At 45.9% G+C, this 21,886-nt stretch overlaps 1 protein-coding gene across 1 annotated transcript in view; it reads right to left on the bottom strand.

Annotated features, from left to right (window-relative positions):
* INPP5D (inositol polyphosphate-5-phosphatase D) overlaps positions 1–10,669 on the bottom strand; it is a 259,560-nt gene extending 248,891 nt beyond the window's left edge. The window contains exon 1 of the mRNA XM_069727768.1: positions 10,411–10,669. Within this exon, the coding sequence (XP_069583869.1) occupies positions 10,411–10,544 (134 nt within the window). The 5' untranslated portion in view covers positions 10,545–10,669. The remainder of the gene's footprint in view (positions 1–10,410) is intronic.
* Between the last annotated feature and the right edge of the window lie 11,217 nt (positions 10,670–21,886).

The following is a 21,886-nucleotide window of genomic DNA, read 5'->3' as shown; positions in this document are numbered from 1 at the left end:
CCTCAAAAACCATCAAAAGCTTTCTTAAATAAAGGACTTAGGATTTTATGACACAGTAAATGGAGTGTTGCTGCTTTTTTCTCTATATTGGAACGCACAGAGGTGTATCTAGGTTTTCTGGCACATTGGGGAAGAATTCAGTTTGGCGGCACCCCCCCTCCCCCCCCAGGGCATATGCGATCTGCACACTATAGGTACCGTCACACTAAGCGACGCTGCAGCGATACCGACAACGATCCGGATCGCTGCAGCGTCGCTGTTTGGTCGCTGGAGAGCTGTCACACAGACCGCTCTCCAGCGACCAGCGATGCCGGTAACCAGGGTAAACATCGGGTTACTTAGTGCAGGGCCGCACTTAGTAACCCGATGTTTACCCTGGTTACCATCGTTAAAGTAAAAAAACAACCACTACATACTTACCTACCGCTGTCTGTCCCCGGCGCTCTGCTTCTCTGGTCTGGCTGTGAGCACAGCGGCCGGAAAGCAGAGCGGTGACGTCACCGCTCTGCTTTCCGGCTGCCCGGCGCTCACAGCCAGAGCAGAGAAGCAGAGCACCGAGGACAGACAGCGGTAGGTAAGTATGTAGTGGTTGTTTTTTTACTTTAACGATGGTAACCAGGGTAAACATCGGGTTACTAAGTGCGGCCCTGCGCTTAGTAACCCGATGTTTACCCTGGTTACCAGCGAAGACATCGCTGAATCGGTGTCACACACGCCGATTCAGCGATGTCAGTGGGAGATCCAGCGACGAAATAAAGTTCTGGCCTTTCTTCCCCGACCAGCGACATCACAGCAGGGGCCTGATCGCTGCTGCCTGTCACACTGGACGATATCGCTAGCCAGGACGCTGCAACGTCACGGATCGCTAGCGATATCGTCTAGTGTGACGGTACCTTTAGTCACATACCCATAAGCTCCTCTCCCTAATGCTCTCAATGTTCAGTGAAAAACTGAGAGAAGCAGGAAGAGAAGCTCGTTGTCACAGGACCATAAGTATGAAAGTCGCATATGAGTGAAATGTCCATGTGACAACTACTGGAACCTGCAGAGCTGAATCCTGACATCGCAGGCTTCTGAATTCTCACAACTAATGCATTGCAGACTTTTAGGATTCTCCCTTGCCGGTGGACAGTCATGTTAACACAAGTATGTGATTTGTATACTTCTAGCCACATTCTGACTAGACGTGCCCGGCCTCGCTCAGTTCATTTTCATTGAGTGAGGCCACACATGTCTAGTCAGCACGTGGCCGCATGTATGTAAATCGCAAGCACGAGAGAATCCTGACAGCGTGCAGTGCGCACTGTGAGAAGTCAGAAGTCTGCAGGCACAAAGAGTGACTGCAGACTCATCACAAACCTGGACATCCCCTTTAATGCTCCTAACAAATAAAAACATGAGAATGTCAGTATCACAAATACCATTTACATCCAGGTACCTTATAGATGACGTCATCTCTGGAGTTGTTCTCCTTCTTTTCTTAAGTTTGTCCAGACCCCATGATGAGTTTTCTCATCCACAGCCGTCTCTGCAGACTTCCATTTTCTCCACTCTTTTGCAGAAAATCTCCACATGTTGCCCTTAAAGATAAAAGTGTCGTTATAATGCTCCTGAATAAAACATTGCCCTTCACTATATTGTCGGCACAAAATATGACCCCCACATTGTCCTTCTTACGGTACATGCTCTTTACACTGACCTCTCCTTTCCATACTGCCCCCCTCTTCACACTATCCTCTCATACTGTGTCCCCCTATAGGGCCCTGTATTTATACTGTACTCTCTCATCATACTCCCCCTCCTTGGTTTACTGTCCCCTCCTGGCTATGCCCCCACTACTCAGTTTCTATTCTGTGCCACTCAATTTTCATCCCCCATACTGTCTCCTCACACTATTCCCCTCTCTCCTCATAGTGTCTCCTCTCACATCTCCCCTGTTCACCATACTGTCTCCTCATACAGTACAGACCAAAAGTTTGGACACACCTTCTCATTTAAAGATTTTTCTGTATTTTCATGACTATGAAAATTGTACATTCACACTGAAGGCATCAAAACTATGAATGTGGAATTACATACTTAACAAAAAAGTGTGAAACAACTGAAAATATGTCTTATATTCTAGGTTCTTCAAAGTAGCCACCTTTTGCTTTGGTGACTGCTTTGCACACTCTTGGCATTCTCATTTCACTTCACAGGTGTGCCCTGTCAGGTTTAATAAGTGGGATTTCTTGCCTTATAAATGGGGTTGGGACCATCAGTTGTGTTGTGCCGAAGTCTGGTGGATACACAGCTGATAGTCCTACTGAATAGACTGTTAGAATTTGTATTATAGAAAAAAAAGCAGCTAAGTAAAGAAAAACGAGTGGCCATCATCACTTTAAGAAATGAAGGTCAGTCAGTCTGAAAAATTGGGAAAACTTTGAAAGTGTCCCCAAGTGCAGTGGCAAAAACCATCAAGCGCTACAAAGAAACGGGCTCACATGAGGACTGCCCCAGGAAAGACCAAGAGTCACCTTTGCTTCTGATGATAAGTTTATCCGAGTCACCAGCCTCAGAAATTGCAGTTTAACGGCAGCTCAGATTAGAGATCAGGTCAATGCCACCCAGAGTTCAAGACACATCTCTACAACAACTGTAAGAGCTCTTTTCCACTTGCGAGATAAACGTCCGTGTCTCGCATGTGAAAACCAAGCTCTGGTGCCGGCACTTAGGAGCGGAGAGTGCGGCTGCATAGCAACACATGGAGCTGCACGCTCCGCTCCCAAGTGCCGGCGCCAGAGCTTGGTTTTCACATGCGAGACACGGACGTTTATCTCGCAAGTGGAAAGGAGCCCTTAAGAGGAGACTTTGTGCAGCAGGCCTTCATGGTAAAATAGCTGCTAGGAAACCACTGCTAAGGACAGGCAACAAGCAGAAGAGACTTGATTGGGCTAAAGAACACAAGGAATGGACATTAGACCAGTGGAAATCTGTGCTTTGGTCTAATGAGTCCAAATTTGAGATCTTTGGTTCCAATCACCATGTCTTTGTGCGACGCAGAAAAGGTGAACAGATGGACTCTACATGCCTGGTTCCCACCGTGAAGCATGGAGGAGGAGCTGTGATGGTGTGGTGGTGCTTTGCTGGTGACACTGTTGGGGATTTATTCAAAATTGAAGGCATACTGAACCAGCATGGCTACCACAGCATCTTGCAGCGGCATGCTATTCCATCCGGTTTGCGTTTAATTGGACCATCATTTATTTTTCAACAGGACAATGACCCCAAACATACCTCCTGTCTGTGTAAGGGCTATTTGACCAAGAAGGAGAATGATGGGGTGCTACGCCAGATGACCTGGCCTCCACAGTCACCAGACCTGAACCCAACCGAGATGGTTTGGGGTGAGCTGGACCACAGAGTGAAGGCAAAAGGGCCAACAAGTGCTAAGCATCTCTGGGAACTCCTTCAAGATTGTTGGAAGCCATTCCCGGTGACTACCTCTTGAAGCTCATCAAGAGAATGCCAAGAGTGTGCAAAGCAGTCGTCAAAGCAAAAGGTGGCTACTTTGAAGAACCTAGAATATAAGACATATTTTCTGTTGTTTCACACTTTTTTGTAAGTATATAATTCCACATGTGTTAATTCATAGTTTTGATGCCTTCAGTGTGAATGTACAATTTTCATAGTCATGAAAATACAGAAAAATCTTTAAATGAAAAGGTGTGTCCAAACTTTTGGTCTGTACTGTATAGTTACCCCCTCACTTTCTATATTGCCTGCTCACCTGAATCGCCATACTGTGTCTGCACACATCCCATCACCCTCACTTCCCGTACTCTGAAATACATTTTTCACATTGCTATTCATACTGTGTCCGCATACATTTCCCCGTTCGCTCCCCATACTGTCTGCACCCATCCTCTCATACTGTTACCTCATATATGCCCCCCCACTCCCCCATACTGTTTCCTCATACATGCCACCCATTCCCCAGTACTGTTTCCTCATTTATGCCCCCCATTCCCCTGTACTGTTTCCTCATACATGCCCCCATCTCTCCCTTTGCTCTTCATTTAGTGTCCTCAAATCTACCCACACATTAAATCCCTCCATCCCCACTACAAATCTCCCCACACACAATAAGTAACCCCATCTCTACTCGAAATCTCCCCACAAACATTAAATCCCCCATCCCCACTCAAATTCTCCCCACACATAATAAATTCCCCCATCCTCACTCACATTCTCCCCACACACATTAGACACCCTCATCCCCACTCCAGTTCTCCCCCACACAATAAATCCTCCATCACCACTCCAATTCTCCCCACACATAATAAATCCCCCCATCCCCACTCAAATTCTCCCCACACACATTAGAAAACTACCATCCAAACTCCAATTCTCCCCCCACACAATAAATCTTCCCATCCCCACACTAATTATCCCCAAACACATTAAACACCCTCATCCCCACTCCAATTCTCCCCACACATAATAAATCCTCCCATCCCCACTCCAATTCTCCCCACACATAATAAATCTCCCATCCCCACTTCAATTCTCCCCACACACATTAAACACCCCATACCCACTCCAAGTATCCCCACACATAATACATCCCCCATCCTCACTCCAATTCTCCCCACACATATTAAACACCCCCATCCCCACTCAAATTCTCCATACACATAATAACATAATAAATCCCCCATCCCCACTCCAATTCTCCCCACACAATAAACACCCCCATCCCCACTTCAATTCTCCCCAAACACATTAAGCATCCTCATCCCCACTCTATTTCTCCCCACACATAATAAATCCCCTCATCCCCACTCCAATTGTCCCCACACATAATAAATCCCCCATCCCCACTCAAATTCTCTCCATACACAATAAATGCCCCCATCCCCACTCAAATTCTCCCCACATGCACTTATTCTTTGGTATCTTCAGCTCCACTGTAGCACTTACCACAAGAGTTCCCCTCTACAGTGTGGGCGAGTGACGTCAGCAGCGTGATCACATGACATGATCACCCTGCTGGCATCGCTCTGACTCGGCAGTCAGAACTTCAATTGTACTCACTTCTATAAGATGCGAGTACAATTGATCCCTGGGAGCCGGCGCGCTGCAGCTTCACTGTGCCAGCTGTCAGCTTGACAGGTGGCACAGAGAACAGCCAACTTTCAGTCTGGGGGGTGGCAGAATGCAGCCGCTGGGGAAGACACTGCGGACCGCCGCATTAGGCGGCCTGACTGCGCCCCCCTGCCGGCTGTGCCCGGGGCACATGCCCCGGCTGCCTCCCCCCCAGATACGCCTCTGGCAAACTAAGGCGGAAAGCTAAAGGATTAATGACAGCCACAATCTTATAAGGACCGATGAACCTGTATTCCAATTTTCAAGAAGGAACCTTCAATTTAATGTTCCTCGAGGACAACCACACCAAATCACCAACATCCATGTCCGGACCCACAAAATGTCTATGATTAGCCTCACACTCATATTCCTGAAGAATGATTCCTATTAAAAGAGCAGAACTGAGGATGAAACCCGTAGGCCCCGAAGAACATAGACTTACCAGTAGACTCATGACAATGGTTATTCACCACAAATTCAGCTAGAGGTAAGTAAATAACCCAATCCTCTTGATTCTCAGACACAAAACACCTAAGATAAGTCTCAAAATTCTGGTTAACACAATTAGTTTGCCCATTAGACACCACACCACGAAAATAATTGTATTAACTGCAGATAGAGTTAGATCAATGATGACGTCAACCGATAAATGAGTCAAAGGTCAACTGGGAATTGACAATGGTTGGCAAGACTCAGACAAATGAGTATGAGGGGTCTTGGAACCCACACAAATGCTGCAGGTAGTTACATACTCCCAAATATCCTGTTGTACCCCAGAACACCACAGTACGTCTGTCTCTCTGGCGGAGTACCGCCGCTCTCGCTGCTTCTCTTCAGACCGAACTTGGGCCACAGCCTTCCATAGCAAACTGTGTTTGCCTAGGAGCCCTCACACCAGCATATTGTACCGCCCCACAGCATTACTTCAGTAAGGTGTTTTACTCGGCTACACCAGATAAAATGGAATTGTTCTGAGGAAGGTCCATTGGGACCGAAAACGTTTAACAAGCATCTGTTGAATCTGTGTCTGGACGTACAATAAAAATCAACAAATTACCACTTCATAACTTATTTGAGTGCCAAGTCTTTGTTATATATTGATTCGTGGGTTGGACACCCTACTTGAGCACCAGCCTCTCACCTATTGACTGAGTGCCATGTTTATGTACTATATTTACTACCCAGATGTCTGGCCAACTCCGAATTATGATGTTCACTTAAAACTTTAAAACAGAGATTCTCAGGTACAAACAGTTTATCTAATAGACAGGCAGCAGGGGCATCCTCCTGAGACTCTACCACCTCTTTCTCAAGGTCAGAACATATAGATGCAATAACCACCCTTTTTGTAGTAGAGGAACAGATTCACAATTATATCTGACCCCAGGAAAACAGCAAGATAAAGCATGCGCCTTAATGTTTTTATTCCCCGAATATACGACCCTTTCCACCATAGAAAAAACACACTCCCCCTTTATGCCGAACTACAGTGGGACCAAAAGAACAAGTCACCTCACCCAACTGCATGGGTTCCTCAGTTTATTCAGACCAAGGTTCCCTTAACCCGGGACCCACAGCTAATTGGAGCATCTCTTTATGTCTCTGGCAAAGACAGCGGTACACATAGATAGCCAGAGACATGGCCACCTCAAGACAAACCAAAGTCTCATTCAGAGCAAAGGCATCCTTTACTCTCACAGATAGCCCTTGACAGAACTGGCTATGAAGCGCAGAGTCATTCCACTAAGTATTTGTAGACCACATCTGAATCTCTGAGCAATATTCCTCTGCTGGCCTGTCTTCCTGCTGAAGCTGAAGTAGCTTACACTCGGCCAAGGAGACGCAGTCGTTGTCATCGTATATATGACCCAGAGCCTGAAAAAAATTTCTTGATATAGAAGATGCTAAGCACAGCCTAAATAGGGGAGGTGCACAGTCATAGGTGCCCAAACCTGAACGTATACAATATAAAGTGACTAGCACACTCCAGGGTGTTGTGATGCAAAAAAGTGGGGATTTATTACATACAGTAAATCACAAACGTTTCGGTCGATACTGGACCTTCATCAGTGTGCTAGGTATAATTGTATACTTGTATGGCCCCAAAAACAATAGAATACTTGGATTTGCATCAATCAGACATGCTGGAAAAAAAGGCAACAAGCCGGGAGGAAACAGAACCAGGCTGGTCAACTGACGGTGAGTCAGAATAATAGGTGGCGCTGAGGCTTAAAACAGCTGTCAGTACGCCGGGACACTAGGGATAAATGCGGTATCCACCGCTAATAGAGTGTGTGTTTTTTTCCAGCATGTCTGATTGATGCAAATCCGAGTATTCTATTGTTTTTGGGGCCATACAAGTATACAATTATACCTAGCACACTGATGAAGGTCCAGTATCGACCGAAACGTTTGTGATTTACTGTATGTAATAAATCCCCACTTTTTTGCATCACAACACCCTGGAGTGTGCTAGTCACTTTATATTGAAAAAAATTCCTTAACCTTCCAAAGTGACTGAGAGTCTGCTGGGAGAGAAAATGCCCAGGCTTGGGGGTGTCATGAGTCATTAAGTGATTCGGAGCAGCTCTGGGTCTGCTTGAATCTAAATGTAGTTTTTTCCTTTGGTCCGCCAAGAGTTAATGTCAGTCTCTTGCTGGCAGTTTCTTTCAGGCTGGTCAGCTGGTTGGTAACCTCTCCCACCTCTTTTTTAATTACAATCCCCACCCGTTGCTCCTCTGATCCCAAGGAGTGAGGATGTAATTTAAAGTAAAACAACAAACTTGTTTCGCCCCCCCAGAGAACCTGTCAGGCAAAGCGATCTTGGGTTCCACCAAGGGTTACCTGGGAGTCCTGGTCCCTAAACCAGATGAGTCTTGGTGGTGCAAAAGAACAGTTCGTAGGTCTGCCATCTCCAGGCTGAGTTGCTGCAGTTGCCCTGCCAGAGCAGTCACTGAATCAATGATGCATTAAAATAAATGGTTTGGGTTAGTGTTAATGTAATGGCACTGTTGCAGGATATCCTGGTGCTATGGGCTCCTTCCCTATCCCTAAAGCTTGGGGAGCCCTAGCTATCACTGCTTCCCAGAATACTTCTGATGGTGAAGATGCCGGGGCCTTGCTTAGTTCCTACATCAGCCCTTATCTGTCCCCTCCTCCACCCAGGTAAGTGGGGAGTTGTAGTGCATAAGAATACAAGAACCAGACTAGCAAGGGATGACGTACAGGGATAAATGAAAAATACTAATCACACAAATATGCACTCTCATACAAGTGGAACACTGGAAAGTAAAGGAAGGAAAAACCAAATAGGAGAGGATGGGGATATTCACAAATACAAATCATCAAGCAACAGTCTTCAGAACAACACTCCAAATGCCTCCTCAAATATCCAGCACCTCCAACTCCAGAACCAGGCAGTATGAAACTAACATTAACATTTCCTGATTGCCAGAGATGAGTATATAGAAGAGGGAAGTGGCCAATACTGAATAGCTGAGACCATTAAAGCAGGAAGGCTCTAGGAGCTCTCAACAATCCCTGCACTGCTAGCAGAAACCTGCACTGTTTAATATGGTGGTGAAGTGCTTCTAATTAGTGCAGGAGTGCGTTAAATCAGACACCATGGTCTGTAGTCTACCCTTTAGGCCTCATTTATGGGTCTTTCTTTATATCTGCATAGAAGAAAAACTGAATTTCTGTCTTTTCTCCTAATTTTCATACGTTTTTCAGCCTGTCTTCATTTTAGCATGAGGGAGACATTGATTTTTCACAACTTTTTCTACCACTTAGACAGTAAAAAATGGACAGCACTCAGATACAACATGGATGGGATTCCTGTGTTATCATGAATTCATTGACCTGAATGAGCATTTTTAATCTGCAAATTGGATAAAAAAGGGACTTGTCTTTGACGTGTTTGTGGTCTGCAAAGAAAAAGATACCTGAACATGCCCACAGACTCTAATGGAATAGCACGGATGAAACACGTGTATGAAACAAAAACTTGTAATAGGGTCTAACTTATATTTCTTGTAGTCTGGTTGGTGCCAAAACAGAAATTTAGGCAAAATGTAAGTTTGTGAATCAATTTATATTAATAAATAAAATAATAGCAGACATCTAGTTACAGAGGAATCATGGAAACCAAATATCACTGTCAGTTATCTAAGTGTAATGGTTAGTGAGAAATCTTTTGTCTATGAAAATGTCTATTATTCTTACCAAAAAAAACTTTGTGATAACTTTTACTGATTTTCCAACATTTTCATTTTTACCAGCTTAATTGTTTTATATAAGGCATGTATAGATTTCCTATAGATACAATTCCTTGAGACTTTCCATTCTGTCACGTCGTTAAGTTTTATATACTTTATATTATTTACTAATGATGAAAATTTCTAACCAAAATGTTTGAAGCAGCATCTTCCTCTTGGGTTGTCACCAAGCTTTCCTCAGCTTTTGAAAAGGCAGTACTACTTCCCCTTCTAGCTTGATTTGCATTTTGCATTGACATGTAATAGATGGCATGTAATACATATATAGAAAAGCTGGAGACGTGTAATGGTGGCATTTTGGATTTCACCCAATTTTATTCAAATTAATTTCCCAATATTGATATAGCAGAATTATAATCCGCAGTAACGTACACAAGTTGCAATCACCCGATTCCTCATAATATGAGATTGAGAAATTACTAAACAGAACACCATAGAAAAAACATCCAATACATCATTTTAACTTATGAAGATATATTATTCACACATGGCAAATATTTGCAAAGATTCCTGCTGCTGTTCCAGTCATTGACATGGGACTTGCAGAATTATTGCACCTGTTACAGAGCAAACTCCATTCATATGTGTGGGCCAGATACTAAGGCAATGTGCACACGTTTAGCATTCGCAGCAGATATTTCAGCTGCAAAAATCAGTGTTGGCAGGAAAAACGCTTCATGAAATACACTGAAAGCTTTGAAAATACGTTTTGAAGGTTGAAATCTTCAAGGAATAAATAAGCAGCGTGTGCATGAGATTTCAGGAAGCTCACTCACTTTGCTGGAACTGTAAAACACTGTTTTTTTGCACAGTAAAAAACTGAGGCCAAAAAGCAACATGTGAACAAGCCCTAGCTAGCAGAAATTTCTGCAACATGTGTTCTGCTTATAAAAAATACCCTAAAGTATTTATAGTTGCATCATTGAACAATTTCAGAAAACACGTCTTGGCGTTTCCAAGATAAGGGCAATATAACAATAATAGCAATAAGTAGCATGTCACTTACAGCACACAAAGAGCATATGCCCGGCACACAGATTCACTATCTCGCACAAGGAAACTGCCATCCTTGCCAGCCTGTGACAGCAGATCTTCAGCTTTGGAGCGAGTGATGTACCCATGGTACCAGTTTAAAGACATCTCAGGAAGAGTCAGTGCAGATTTTCCATAGGCCTCCCCCCTGCTTGTCCTCTCTGCAGTCAGGATCAAACTCTGCACTTGTTCAGGAGCCCAAATGTTCTCCCTAAGTTCTCTTGTTCTCGGTGTGTTACATTGTTTCCTGTTTTAAATGCAGAGATGCAAAGGAAACAGTAACATGGGGACTTCCTTATTGTAACCACAGCTGAGAAGGGAGGGGGTGGCTGAAACGCATGACAAATTTGTACTATAGCACCAGGCAGCTGGATGTTACTAGGAGCAATTATGTCAAATTGTAGTTATAATAATAATAATAATAATAATAATTTTTATTTATATAGCGCCAACATATTCCGCAGCACTTTACAATTAAGGGGGGACATGTACAAACAATAAATTCGGTACGAGTTAAGACAATTTAAATAGTGACATTAGGGGTGAGGTCCCTGCTCACAAACTTACAATATACAAGGAAATGGGGGGACACAATAGGTGAAAACTGATTGTTATTTCAGGTCTGGCAATTATAATAAATAGGGATTTTCATATAAAGCTGCATGATCCGGTCATCAGCCCGTGTGTTTAAGTGCAATAGTCAAGTATCAAGTGCAGTTATGTGCATGGAGGGTGTGGAGACAGATGAATAGTAGGGTGCAGATTCACATGCAGATAATATTTGGAAGGAGGGAACAGGACAAAGTTAGTTTACTGAGTAGTTGGTGGTAGGCTTGTTTGAAGAGATGGGTTTTTAAGCGCGCTTGAATAGGTCGTGGCTAGGTATCAGCCTGATCGTCTGGGGAAGTGCTTTCCAGAGAGCTGGCGCAGCACAAGAGAAGCCTTGGAGACGGAGGTGTGAGGTTTGGATTACAGGGGATGTTAGTCTTAGGTCATTTGTAGAACGGAGGGCACGTGTAGGGCGAAAGACAGAGATGAGAGAGGAGATACTGTATAAGGCGGTGCAGAACTGTGGAGAGCTTTGTGGGTGAGAGAGATGAGTTTATACTGGACCCTGTAGCGAATGGGTAGCCAGTGTAATGACTGGCACAAGATGGAGGCATCGGTGAAGCGGCTGGACAGAAATATGACTCTGGCTGCAGCATTCAAGATGGATTGGAGAGGAGAAAGTTTGGTAAGAGGGAGACTGATCAGAAGAGAGTTGCAGTAGTCCAGACGGGAATGAATAAGAGCAACAGTAAGAGTCTTAGCAGTTTCAACGGTGAGAAAAGGTCGGATTCTGGAGATGTTTTTAAGATGCAGGTGACAAGAGTGAGTGAGTGATCGGATATAGGGAGTAAAGGAAAGTTCGGTGTCGAATATGACCCCAAGACAGCGGGCATGCTGTTTGGGAGCTATGGTTGAACCCTCCAGGGTAATTTTGATGTTGGGTAGAGTGAGGTTAGTAGAAGGGAGAAAGACAAGAAGTTCCGTTTTGGAGAGATTTAGTTTCAGGTAGAGGGAGGACATGATGTTAGAGACAGCAAACAGACCATCCTTGGTATTTTGAATTAGGGTAGGGGTGATGTCGGGGGAAGAAGTGTATAATTGGGTGTCATCAGCATAGAGATGATACTGGAACCCAAATCTGCTGATTGTTTGTCCAGTAGGGGCCGTGTAAAGACAGAAGAGGACTGAGCCTTGCGGAACCCCGATAGTAAGGGGACGGGGAGAGGAAGAGGAGCCAGCAAAAGATACAGTGAAGGAGCGGTCAGAGAGGTAGGAGAAGAACCAGGAGAGTGCTGTGTCCTTGAGGCCTATAGAGCGGAGCATAGTGAGGAGGAGCTGGTGATCCACAGTGTCAAATGCGGCAGAGAGATCCAGGAGAATCAGCAGAGAGCAATGACCTTTGGATTTAGCTGTTATTAGATCATTAGAGACTTTAGTGAGGGCAGTTTCAGTGGAGTGTAAAGAGCGGAAACCAGATTGTAAGGGGTCAAGAAGATAATTATCCGAGAGATAGCGGATTAGGCGGGAGTGGACCAAGCGTTCCAGGAGTTTAGAGATGAAGGAAAGGTTAGAGACAGGTCTGTAGTTAGCAGTGCAGTTCTGGTCCAGGGATGGCTTTTTAAGTAAAGGGGTTATGATGGCATGTTTAAATGAGGAGGGAAAGATACCTGAAGAAAGAGAGAGGTGAAATATTTTAGTCAGATGAGTGGTGACCACTGGTGAGAGAGACTGCAGGATATGTGAAGGAATGGGGTCACTGTTGCAGGTTGTAGGCCGAGCAGAAGCAAGGAGCTTGGAAACTTTTTCTGAAACAGGCTCAATGATGTCTAGTGAGCTTGAGGTGCGGCAGGGAAGGGGATCCAGGCACTGAGGAGATTGGCCTGAGATATTCTGATGGATGTGGTTGATTTTTTCTAAGATATAAGTGGCCAGATCCTCACCGCTAAGGTTGGTGATGGGGGCCTGTATTTTAGGTTTCAGGAGGGAGTTTAAGATTTCAAAAAGTCGTTTGGGGTTGTTGGATAGTGAGGTGATGAGGGTGGTGAAGTAGGATTGTTTGGCCAGATAAAGGGCAGAGTTATAGGTTTTGAGCATGAACTTATAGTGGATGAGGTCTTCTGCTAGGAGAGATTTTCTCCACTGCCGCTCTGCACACCTTGAGTAACGCTGAAGAAAGCGTGTTTGCATAGTGTGCCAGGGCTGCCGTTGTCTGTGTCGGGTCTTTCTGCGTGTAGAAGGTGCTGCTTCATCCAGGGCATTCTTCAGTGTAATATTGAAGTGTGACAATGCTAAGTCTGGACAGGAGAGGTAGGAGATGGGGGCTAGAGATGTGTGGAGATTGTCCAAAAGCTGCTGGGTATTAATGGTACGTGTATTCCGATAATTGTGGTAAGTGGGGGTGTCCCGGGTGAGGAGACAATTCTTGACAGAGAAGGAAAGAAGGTTGTGGTCCGAGAGCAGGAGAGGGGAGTTAATAAAGTCGTGCAGCGAGCCGGGATGGGAGAAAACCAGGTCCAGAGTACTCCCATCCTCATGCGTAGGAGAATTGGTAAACTGTGAGAGGCCGTTATATTTAATTCTGCGGGATAAATTTAGTGAGATGGGAAACTTTACACTAAAACTGCCACCAGCAAACAGTCTTCTATGGAAAAAATTGCGCTACAGTATAGGAGGTATATGTCCTCATCCACACACTGCACATTTGTTTAGTATTTTTCATTAGTATTTCTAAGCCAAACTAGGAATGGATCCTAAATAGTGATGAGTGAGTATACTCGTTGCTCGGGTTTTCCAGAGCACGCTCGGGTGATCTCCGAGTATTTGTTAGTGCTCGGAGATTGAGTTTTCATCGCCACAGCTGAATGATTTACAGCTACTAGCCAGGCTGAGTACATGTGGGGGTTGCCTGGTTGCTAGGGAATCCCCACATGTACTCAGGCTGGCTAGTAGCTGTAAATCATTCAGCTGAGGTGATGAAAACTTAATCTCCGAACACTAACAAATACTTGAAGATCACCCTGGCGTGCTTGGGAAAACCTGAGCAACTAGTACACTCGCTCATCACTAATCCTAAACAGAGGGAGAATATATTAGAAAGATTCATGTTAATGTCTCTTTTTTTGTATCCAATACTCATTTTGACTTACAAATACTAATGCAAAATAATTAAATGGTTTGGCCATTACTTTTTTATTGATTTCCCTAGGATATGCAATCAATATCTGATCAGTGGGGGTGTGAGACCGGGCACCCCATCGATCAGATGTTACCTATGCTGGCTGGAAGTTTTCGGATGCTGCAAGAAAAAAGCAGCTCCATTAAAACTACAGTAGTCATGGCCAGGTATTATAGATCCCCTCTATATCCAAATTATATCCAAATTTATAGGGGGTAATTCTATAGTACCTGGCCGTGGCCACTACAGAAATGACAGAGCTGCTGTATTCCAACAACATCTGAAAAATTCCTATCGCCACCATGCCAGCTGTCACACCCCCACTGATTAGATATTGTTGACCTATGTAGTGGAGAAACCCTTTAAAACAAAATGTTTCCATCAATTCAACATACCCATATGAAAGCACTTTGTCACTCCGTCGCATTTACTGCAAGAGAAAGTACAAGAAGAGATGGCAACAACAGCTGTGTTGGCACCAGAATATGGAACTATAATTTTTAGGGATTCTGTGGGGACCATCATACATTATAGGGAACTGTGTGAGCACTTTCAAGCATTATTGGGGGCTGTGTAGAGACCTGCATATGTTATGGGGGGCTGTGTAGGGACCAGCACATGTTATTGCGGACTGTGTGAGGACCAGCATATCTTATTGGTAGCTGTGTGGGGAACACCATACTCAATGGGGAGCTGTGTGGAGGCCATCATACATTTTGTGGAGCTGTCTGAGGGCCGTCATACAATATGGGGGCTGTGTGGGGACCAGCATATGTTATGGCGCGCTGTGTGGGAAACATCATATGATATGGGGCTGTGTTAGGGCCACTATACGTAAAATGGGGCTGTATAGGGAACAATATGCATTATGGGGGAACCAGCATAGTCTTTGTGGGGCGGATATCATACTGTGTGGGTATGATTTGCTCTATTGCTTTGAGGCATTGGGGTATGTGATGCCATCATAAGGTGCAGGAAGTGAAATTTTAGGTTCACTATACTCTATGAGGTCAGTGGAAGGAGATGAGAACACTAATGGGCCTCAGTAGAGGTAAAATAACCATGTCTTGAAAAGTTGGGATGTAAGTTCTTCTGTGGCTGGAGACAGCATGGGCCTGAGTGCTTTCAAATGAAAGTTCTGAATTTCAGTCTCAGTCCATTCCTGTAGGACGCTATAAAAGAATTTTTAATGAACTGAAGAGTGAAGGAGGATGTTATCAGAGTCTTATGAATTAGGAGTGGGGAAGGAAGCTATAGAATAACTTATAATGAATTAAGTGTGGGTGAGGATGCTATACAGGGACTTATAATTGGTGGTGGGGAGGACCCTATTAGGGACTGTGAGGGTTTGGCTCACTCAGCTGCTTCCCAAGGTAGACACAGCAATGCTTCTTGTGGTAAAAAAAACCTGCTGGTTTATTGGGGAACAACACACATCGTAGCAGTGTTCAGCAAAGTAAACAGAGGCTTTTTGGCATTACAGTAAACTAAAAAGATAACGCATAACAAAGTCCAATTGTGCGACAAGTTCGCCAGCTCAGACAACTGTACTGGTGTACTGGAAACACCCATCAGGTGTCAAAAAGGCCGTCTTCTCCTTGAGACTCTGGGACATCGGGATCTGCCAGAAAACCTTTATCAGGTCGTGGGTTGTGATGTACCTCGTGGGCCCAAGTCGCTCAATGAGTTAGTCATGCACAGGTTCGTCAGGTAAATGCGGCTCTACTAACACATCGTGTTCCACCACCTGTGTAGGCCCTGGCAACTTCAAGAATAGGTCACTGTTCCACTGCAGCAGTTCTTGACACTGTTGCTTCTGGGCCAACATTAGTGTCTCTGCAATTGTGAACTCCTCCACTTTGGCTTCAGGACGGACCCCCAGACAAGTAGCTTACAGCGATTCCTGATCTCGCCATGGTTTGCGCAAGTTCACATGGTACACTTGGTGCAGCTTTCTGCGACCAGGCTGGTGTACCTTGTAATTCACCACCTCTTATGGGCCTTGCCACTTGGCTAGGAATTTGCTCTCCACAGTAGGGATAAGTACTAGCACGCAGTCCTGGGGTTTGAACTGCCTCAGCCTTGCTGATTGATTATATACCATCGCTTGGGCTTCCTGTGCCAGGAGATGTTCCTTCACAGTTGGCATCATGAGCACATCCTCTCCTGCAACTGAGCGACATGCTCAATGACACTCTGGTGTGGTGTGACCTCGGCTTCCCAGGTTTACTTGCCAATGTCCAGGAGCCCTCATGGATGCCGACCGTACAGGAGCTCGAATGGCGAGAAGTTAGTGGAGGCTTGAGGGACTGATGGAAAAAAGAAGAAATGGAAGCAGATAGTCCCGGTCTTGACCGTACTTCTCAATGACCCTCTTGAGCATGGCCTTCAAGGTCTTATTAAAGAGCTCCACCAGGCCATCGGTCTGTGGATGGCAAACTAAGGTTCACAGCTGGACCATCTGGAGGACTCTGCACAGCTCCTTCATCACTTTGTTCATGAAGGGGGTTCCCTGGTCTGTCAAAATCTCCTTTGACAGGCCCGTCCTAGCAAAGATATGGACCAGCTCCCAGGCGATACTCTTAGCTGAAGATTTCCTTAGTGGCACTGCTTCAAGGTACTGGATTGCATAGTCCATGACCACTAAGATGTACTGATGGCCTTGTGCAGACTTGACTAGGGGACCAACTAGGTAAATGGCAATCATCTTAAAGAGGACCTCTATCACCGGCAATGGGACTAACGGACTTCAGAAGTGAGAAGAAGGAGCGGTTATCTGAGAGGTGGGGAAAAACCTACAATAATTTAGGATCTCCTGGTAACATCCTGTTCAATAGAACCTCCTCACTACTCACTCCTGAGTTTTCTCTATCCCCAGATATCACCCCAAAACATGCGAATAGGCTATGTTTAAAACCCTCCACCGAGGGAAAGTATGGGGAACAGGATCTGTTCCGCAGGACTGGCGCATAGCAAATGTGGTGCCAATATTCAAAAAGGGCTCTAAAAGTGAACCTGGAAATTATAGGCCAGTAAGTCTAACCTCTATTGTTGGTAAAATATTTGAAGGGTTTCTGAGGGATGTTATTCTGGATTATCTCAATGAGAATAACTGTTTAACTCCATATCAGCATGGGTTTATGAGAAATCGCTCCTGTCAAACCAATCTAATCAGTTTTTATGAAGAGGTAAGCTATAGGCTGGACCACGGTGAGTCATTGGACGTGGTATATCTCGATTTTTCCAAAGCGTTTGATACCGTGCCGCACAAGAGGTTGGTACACAAAATGAGAATGCTTGGTCTGGGGGAAAATGTGTGTAAATGGGTTAGTAACTGGCTTAGTGATAGAAAGCAGAGGGTGGTTATAAATGGTATAGTCTCTAACTGGGTCGCTGTGACCAATGGGGTACCGCAGGGGTCAGTATTGGGACCTGTTCTCTTCAACATATTCATTAATGATCTGGTAGAAGGTTTACACAGTAAAATATCGATATTTGCAGATGATACAAAACTATGTAAAGCAGTTAATACAAGAGAAGATAGTATTCTGCTACAGATGGATCTGGATAAGTTGGAAACTTGGGCTGAAAGGTGGCAGATGAGATTTAACAATGATAAATGTAAGGTTATACACATGGGAAGAAGGAATCAATATCACCATTACACACTGAATGGGAAACCACTGGGTAAATCTGACAGGGAGAAGGACTTGGGGATCCTAGTTAATGATAAACTTACCTGGAGCAGCCAGTGCCAGGCAGCAGCTGCCAAGGCAAACAGGATCATGGGGTGCATTAAAAGAGGTCTGGATACACATGATGAGAGCATTATACTGCCTCTGTACAAATCCCTAGTTAGACCGCACATGGAGTACTGTGTCCAGTTTTGGGCACCGGTGCTCATGAAGGATATAATGGAACTAGAGAGAGTACAAAGGAGGGCAACAAAATTAATAAAGGGGATGGGAGAACTACAATACCCAGATAGATTAGCGAAATTAGGATTATTTAGTCTAGAAAAAAGACGACTGAGGGGCGATCTAATAACCATGTATAAGTATATAAGGGGACAATACAAATATCTCGCTGAGGATCTGTTTATACCAAGGAAGGTGACGGGCACAAGGGGGCATTCTTTGCGTCTGGAGGAGAGAAGGTTTTTCCACCAACATAGAAGAGGATTCTTTACTGTTAGGGCAGTGAGAATCTGGAATTGCTTGCCTGAGGAGGTGGTGATGGCGAACTCAGTCGAGGGGTTCAAGAGAGGCCTGGATGTCTTCCTTGAGCAGAACAATATTGTATCATACAATTATTAGGTTCTGTAGAAGGACGTAGATCTGGGGATTTATTATGATGGAATATAGGCTGAACTGGATGGACAAATGTCTTTTTTCGGCCTTACTAACTATGTTACTATGTTACTATGTAACTATGTATTTTCCCGAGGAGTGGATGAACCTGTCCATCACCACCCGCTTGACCATCTGGGCAGGAGTGGAAGTCTCTGGCTGCAACCACTTTTGGTCTAGGTGCAACAACTCAAACATTAGCGAGCGATGGGGTTTTGTCCAGTGGTGAACTTGCTGAGCTCTAATGGACATTGTTACTCCCAGGCATGCCAAGATTTCAGTTTTTATTTGGCGTATTCTTTGGCTCCTGGAAGGGCAAGTCATAATATGCCTTTTGAGGTTCTCCCTACAAATATTTCGCAAGTACCTCCACCCACTGCTTGAAAACACTCAGAAAGGCTTCTGCAGCGCCCCAGAGACCTGGTCGTTGCAGTATTACGCTCTGCCACTAAGGGGAGTGATGGTACGTCTGATGGCACTAAAGGAGTTCTCCTGACCAGGTATCACCAGAACACTTTACACTTCACACTCTGGCCACTAGGGGGAGCAAAAGGCTTTATTTATTGGGCCACTCCTCACACTGGTAAAACTAGGGGTCGGGGAGGAAGTTAGTTAGAAGCTGACTGGGTTGGATTCAGGCAACATCCCATGGCAGGGGGTGTTGCAGGGAGAAGACACAGGGGGGTCCCTGTCGGGCGTGGGAACCTGACAGGTGCCTAGCGAACAGAACAGAATGTAACGGAACCGCGCCTGTACACCCCGTGGCGGTATCCAAGAAAGAGACACGAAGGGAAGGATATTGTGGAACAGTGTAAACGAGATCAAGCACAAAGGAGTACCAGTAGGAGTCGTGCCGTGAGACCGAGGCAACATCCTACTGAGGCGTGTAGCCGGTGGCCGGAACACCTCGGGAGTAACTGACTTTAGGCCTTACGCCGAACTCCGCAGGACAGTTAATTATAGGTTGGCTGTCTCACCTAAACACCTACGAAGACATAGGGGGCAACTGTGGGAGAGGGGCGTCTCTAGGGTCCCGGAAGAACTCCAGGCCTTCCCGTCATACAGGTGCGTCCTAGCCATAACATACCTGGGGGATGTTGAACTAGTAACATCTGGAACTAAAGAGAAAGAGAGAGCTGTAGAGAACGAACGAACGAGAACAGCAGTTGTGAGGACTATTCCAAATGCTCAGCAGGGTAGGACTACAACACAAACAGGCGCTAGTGGTAGGCAACGATTTCCATCTGCGAAGGAGACTGTGGATGTGCCCATCGGACCGGCCGGTCTCAGATAGCCCTGTTAAGCGTGCTCTGGATTGAGGATCCTGAAGTCTTCAGTAAAGAGGTAAAGAGACTGCAACCCTGTGTCCTCGTTATTGACTGCACCTCACACCATTACCATCTACCTTACTGGGAAGCCCTGGGGATATACTTCACCTGTGGGAAGGTATACCATCCAGCTGCCATTCCATCACCCCAGCGGACCCCACAGCAGCGTCGGTCACCTTGACCGAACACCACAGGTGGCATCACGAACCCTTGACAGACTGTACCACCTTTATTGGACGCCCCTTAGCAGGGTCGCGGACCGGGTCTAGCCACCATGACAGCCTGAGAACCGAACTAGAGAGGCCCGGTACCGAGAACTCGTGGCCCTGTGTCTGGGGGCGCTCCAACTTGGCGTTACAAACAGGATCCTACTTAAGCCTGAGAAGCAGGTCATGTGTGCCTTGGAACTGAGATTGAAAGGTGTTGGACTGTGATTTATTGCAAGGACTGTGTATTGCCATCTGCCGCAAGATTCCCGCCAAAACTGCCGCCATTGTAGTGCCACGAGGAGCGCAAGAGAAGAAGAAGGGCGTGGAGGTGGGCGTGAGTAAGCTGGAGAGCGCGAAAGATAATGGCCGCCCAGTCTAAATATTTCTGCACCTTGAGGACATGTCCTGTTATGACCTGGTGGTTAGGACAATAATGGACCTGGTGGTTAAGAGCACACGGAATGACCTGATAGTTACTAATAATACAGGACAAGCTCTGAGACGTGGGAACTCTGCTGACCGCAATCCCTAATCCTATCACACACACTAGAAATAGCCGTGAATTGCTCCTAACGCTCCCTATGCAACTCGTCACAGCCTAAGGAACTAGCTAGCCCTAAAGATAGAAAAATAAAGCCTACCTTGCCTCAGAGAAATTCCCCAAAGGAAAAGGCAGCCCCCCACATATAATGACTGTGAGTTAAGATGAAAATTACAAACACAGAGATGAAATAGATTTAGCAAATTGAGGCCCGACTTACTGAACAGACAGAGGATAGGAAAGGTAACTTTGCGGTCAGCACAAAAACTACAAAAAGACCACGCAGAGGGTGCAAAAAGACCCTCCGCACCGACTCACGGTGCGGAGGCGCTCCCTCTGCGTCCCAGAGCTTCCAGCAAGCAAGACAACAATAAAAATAGCAAGCTGGACAGAAAAATAGCAAACCAGAGAAAAACAAGCAGGAACTTAGCTTCTGCTGGGAAGACAGGTCACAAGAACGATCCAGGAGCGAACTAGACCAATACTGGAACATTGACAGGTGGCATGGAGCAATGATCTAAGTGGAGTTAAATAGAGCAGCCAGCTAACGAATTAACCTCGTCACCTGTGGAAGGAAACTCAGAAGCCGCAGCCCCACTCACAACCACCAGAGGAAGCCCATGGACAGAACCAGCCGAAGTACCATTCATGACCACAGGAGGGAGCTTGACAACAGAATTCACAACAGTGTCCGTCAGCAGCTGAGATCCGCCTCCTGATCCTCAATGGGGGGTGGAGGAACATGAAACGAAACCGCCCACGAAGAAGAGAGCGGGAAAGAGACCAGGAGGCGATCCACGTGGAGGACGCCATGGCCGGCCGCTCAGACCCAGACAGCGGGGTTGAAGCAGAGGGCTCCCTCAGCTACCCGGACGAGTACAACAGCCAGAGCCTCACATCCGGAACCGGACTAATGCAGGGTGAGATGGAGGACCTTGCGGAGCAGCTGCTCCAGTGGAGGCTTGAGACCAAGGCCTCGTGTCAGGAGGCACCAGCGGAGGAACTCCCGACCCCGGATCCTGTACCACCCTTGGAGTCGGCTGCAACGGAGGAAGCCATGCCGACCGGTGAGTCCGCCGACCCTACCCTGCCAGCGGAAGACTTGCTGATAGGCCCGGTCGCAGCGCCCCCTTCCCCGGGGACCCACAAACTCCAACGCCTTCTGCAATGGGACCAGGCCACGGGCATGGAGCACTTCTTAAAGGCCCCGATCTCGCCGCTCACCATGCCAGGCGAGGTATATGCGGAGCGCACGGTGTGCCGCTAGGTGAACCCGGGATCTGACTTTATGGGGTTCCC

This window comes from Ranitomeya imitator, chromosome 5 (genome assembly GCF_032444005.1).
Source record: "Ranitomeya imitator isolate aRanImi1 chromosome 5, aRanImi1.pri, whole genome shotgun sequence".
Lineage (NCBI taxonomy): Eukaryota > Metazoa > Chordata > Amphibia > Anura > Dendrobatidae > Ranitomeya > Ranitomeya imitator.
This window is presented reverse-complemented; position numbering and strand designations above follow the sequence as displayed.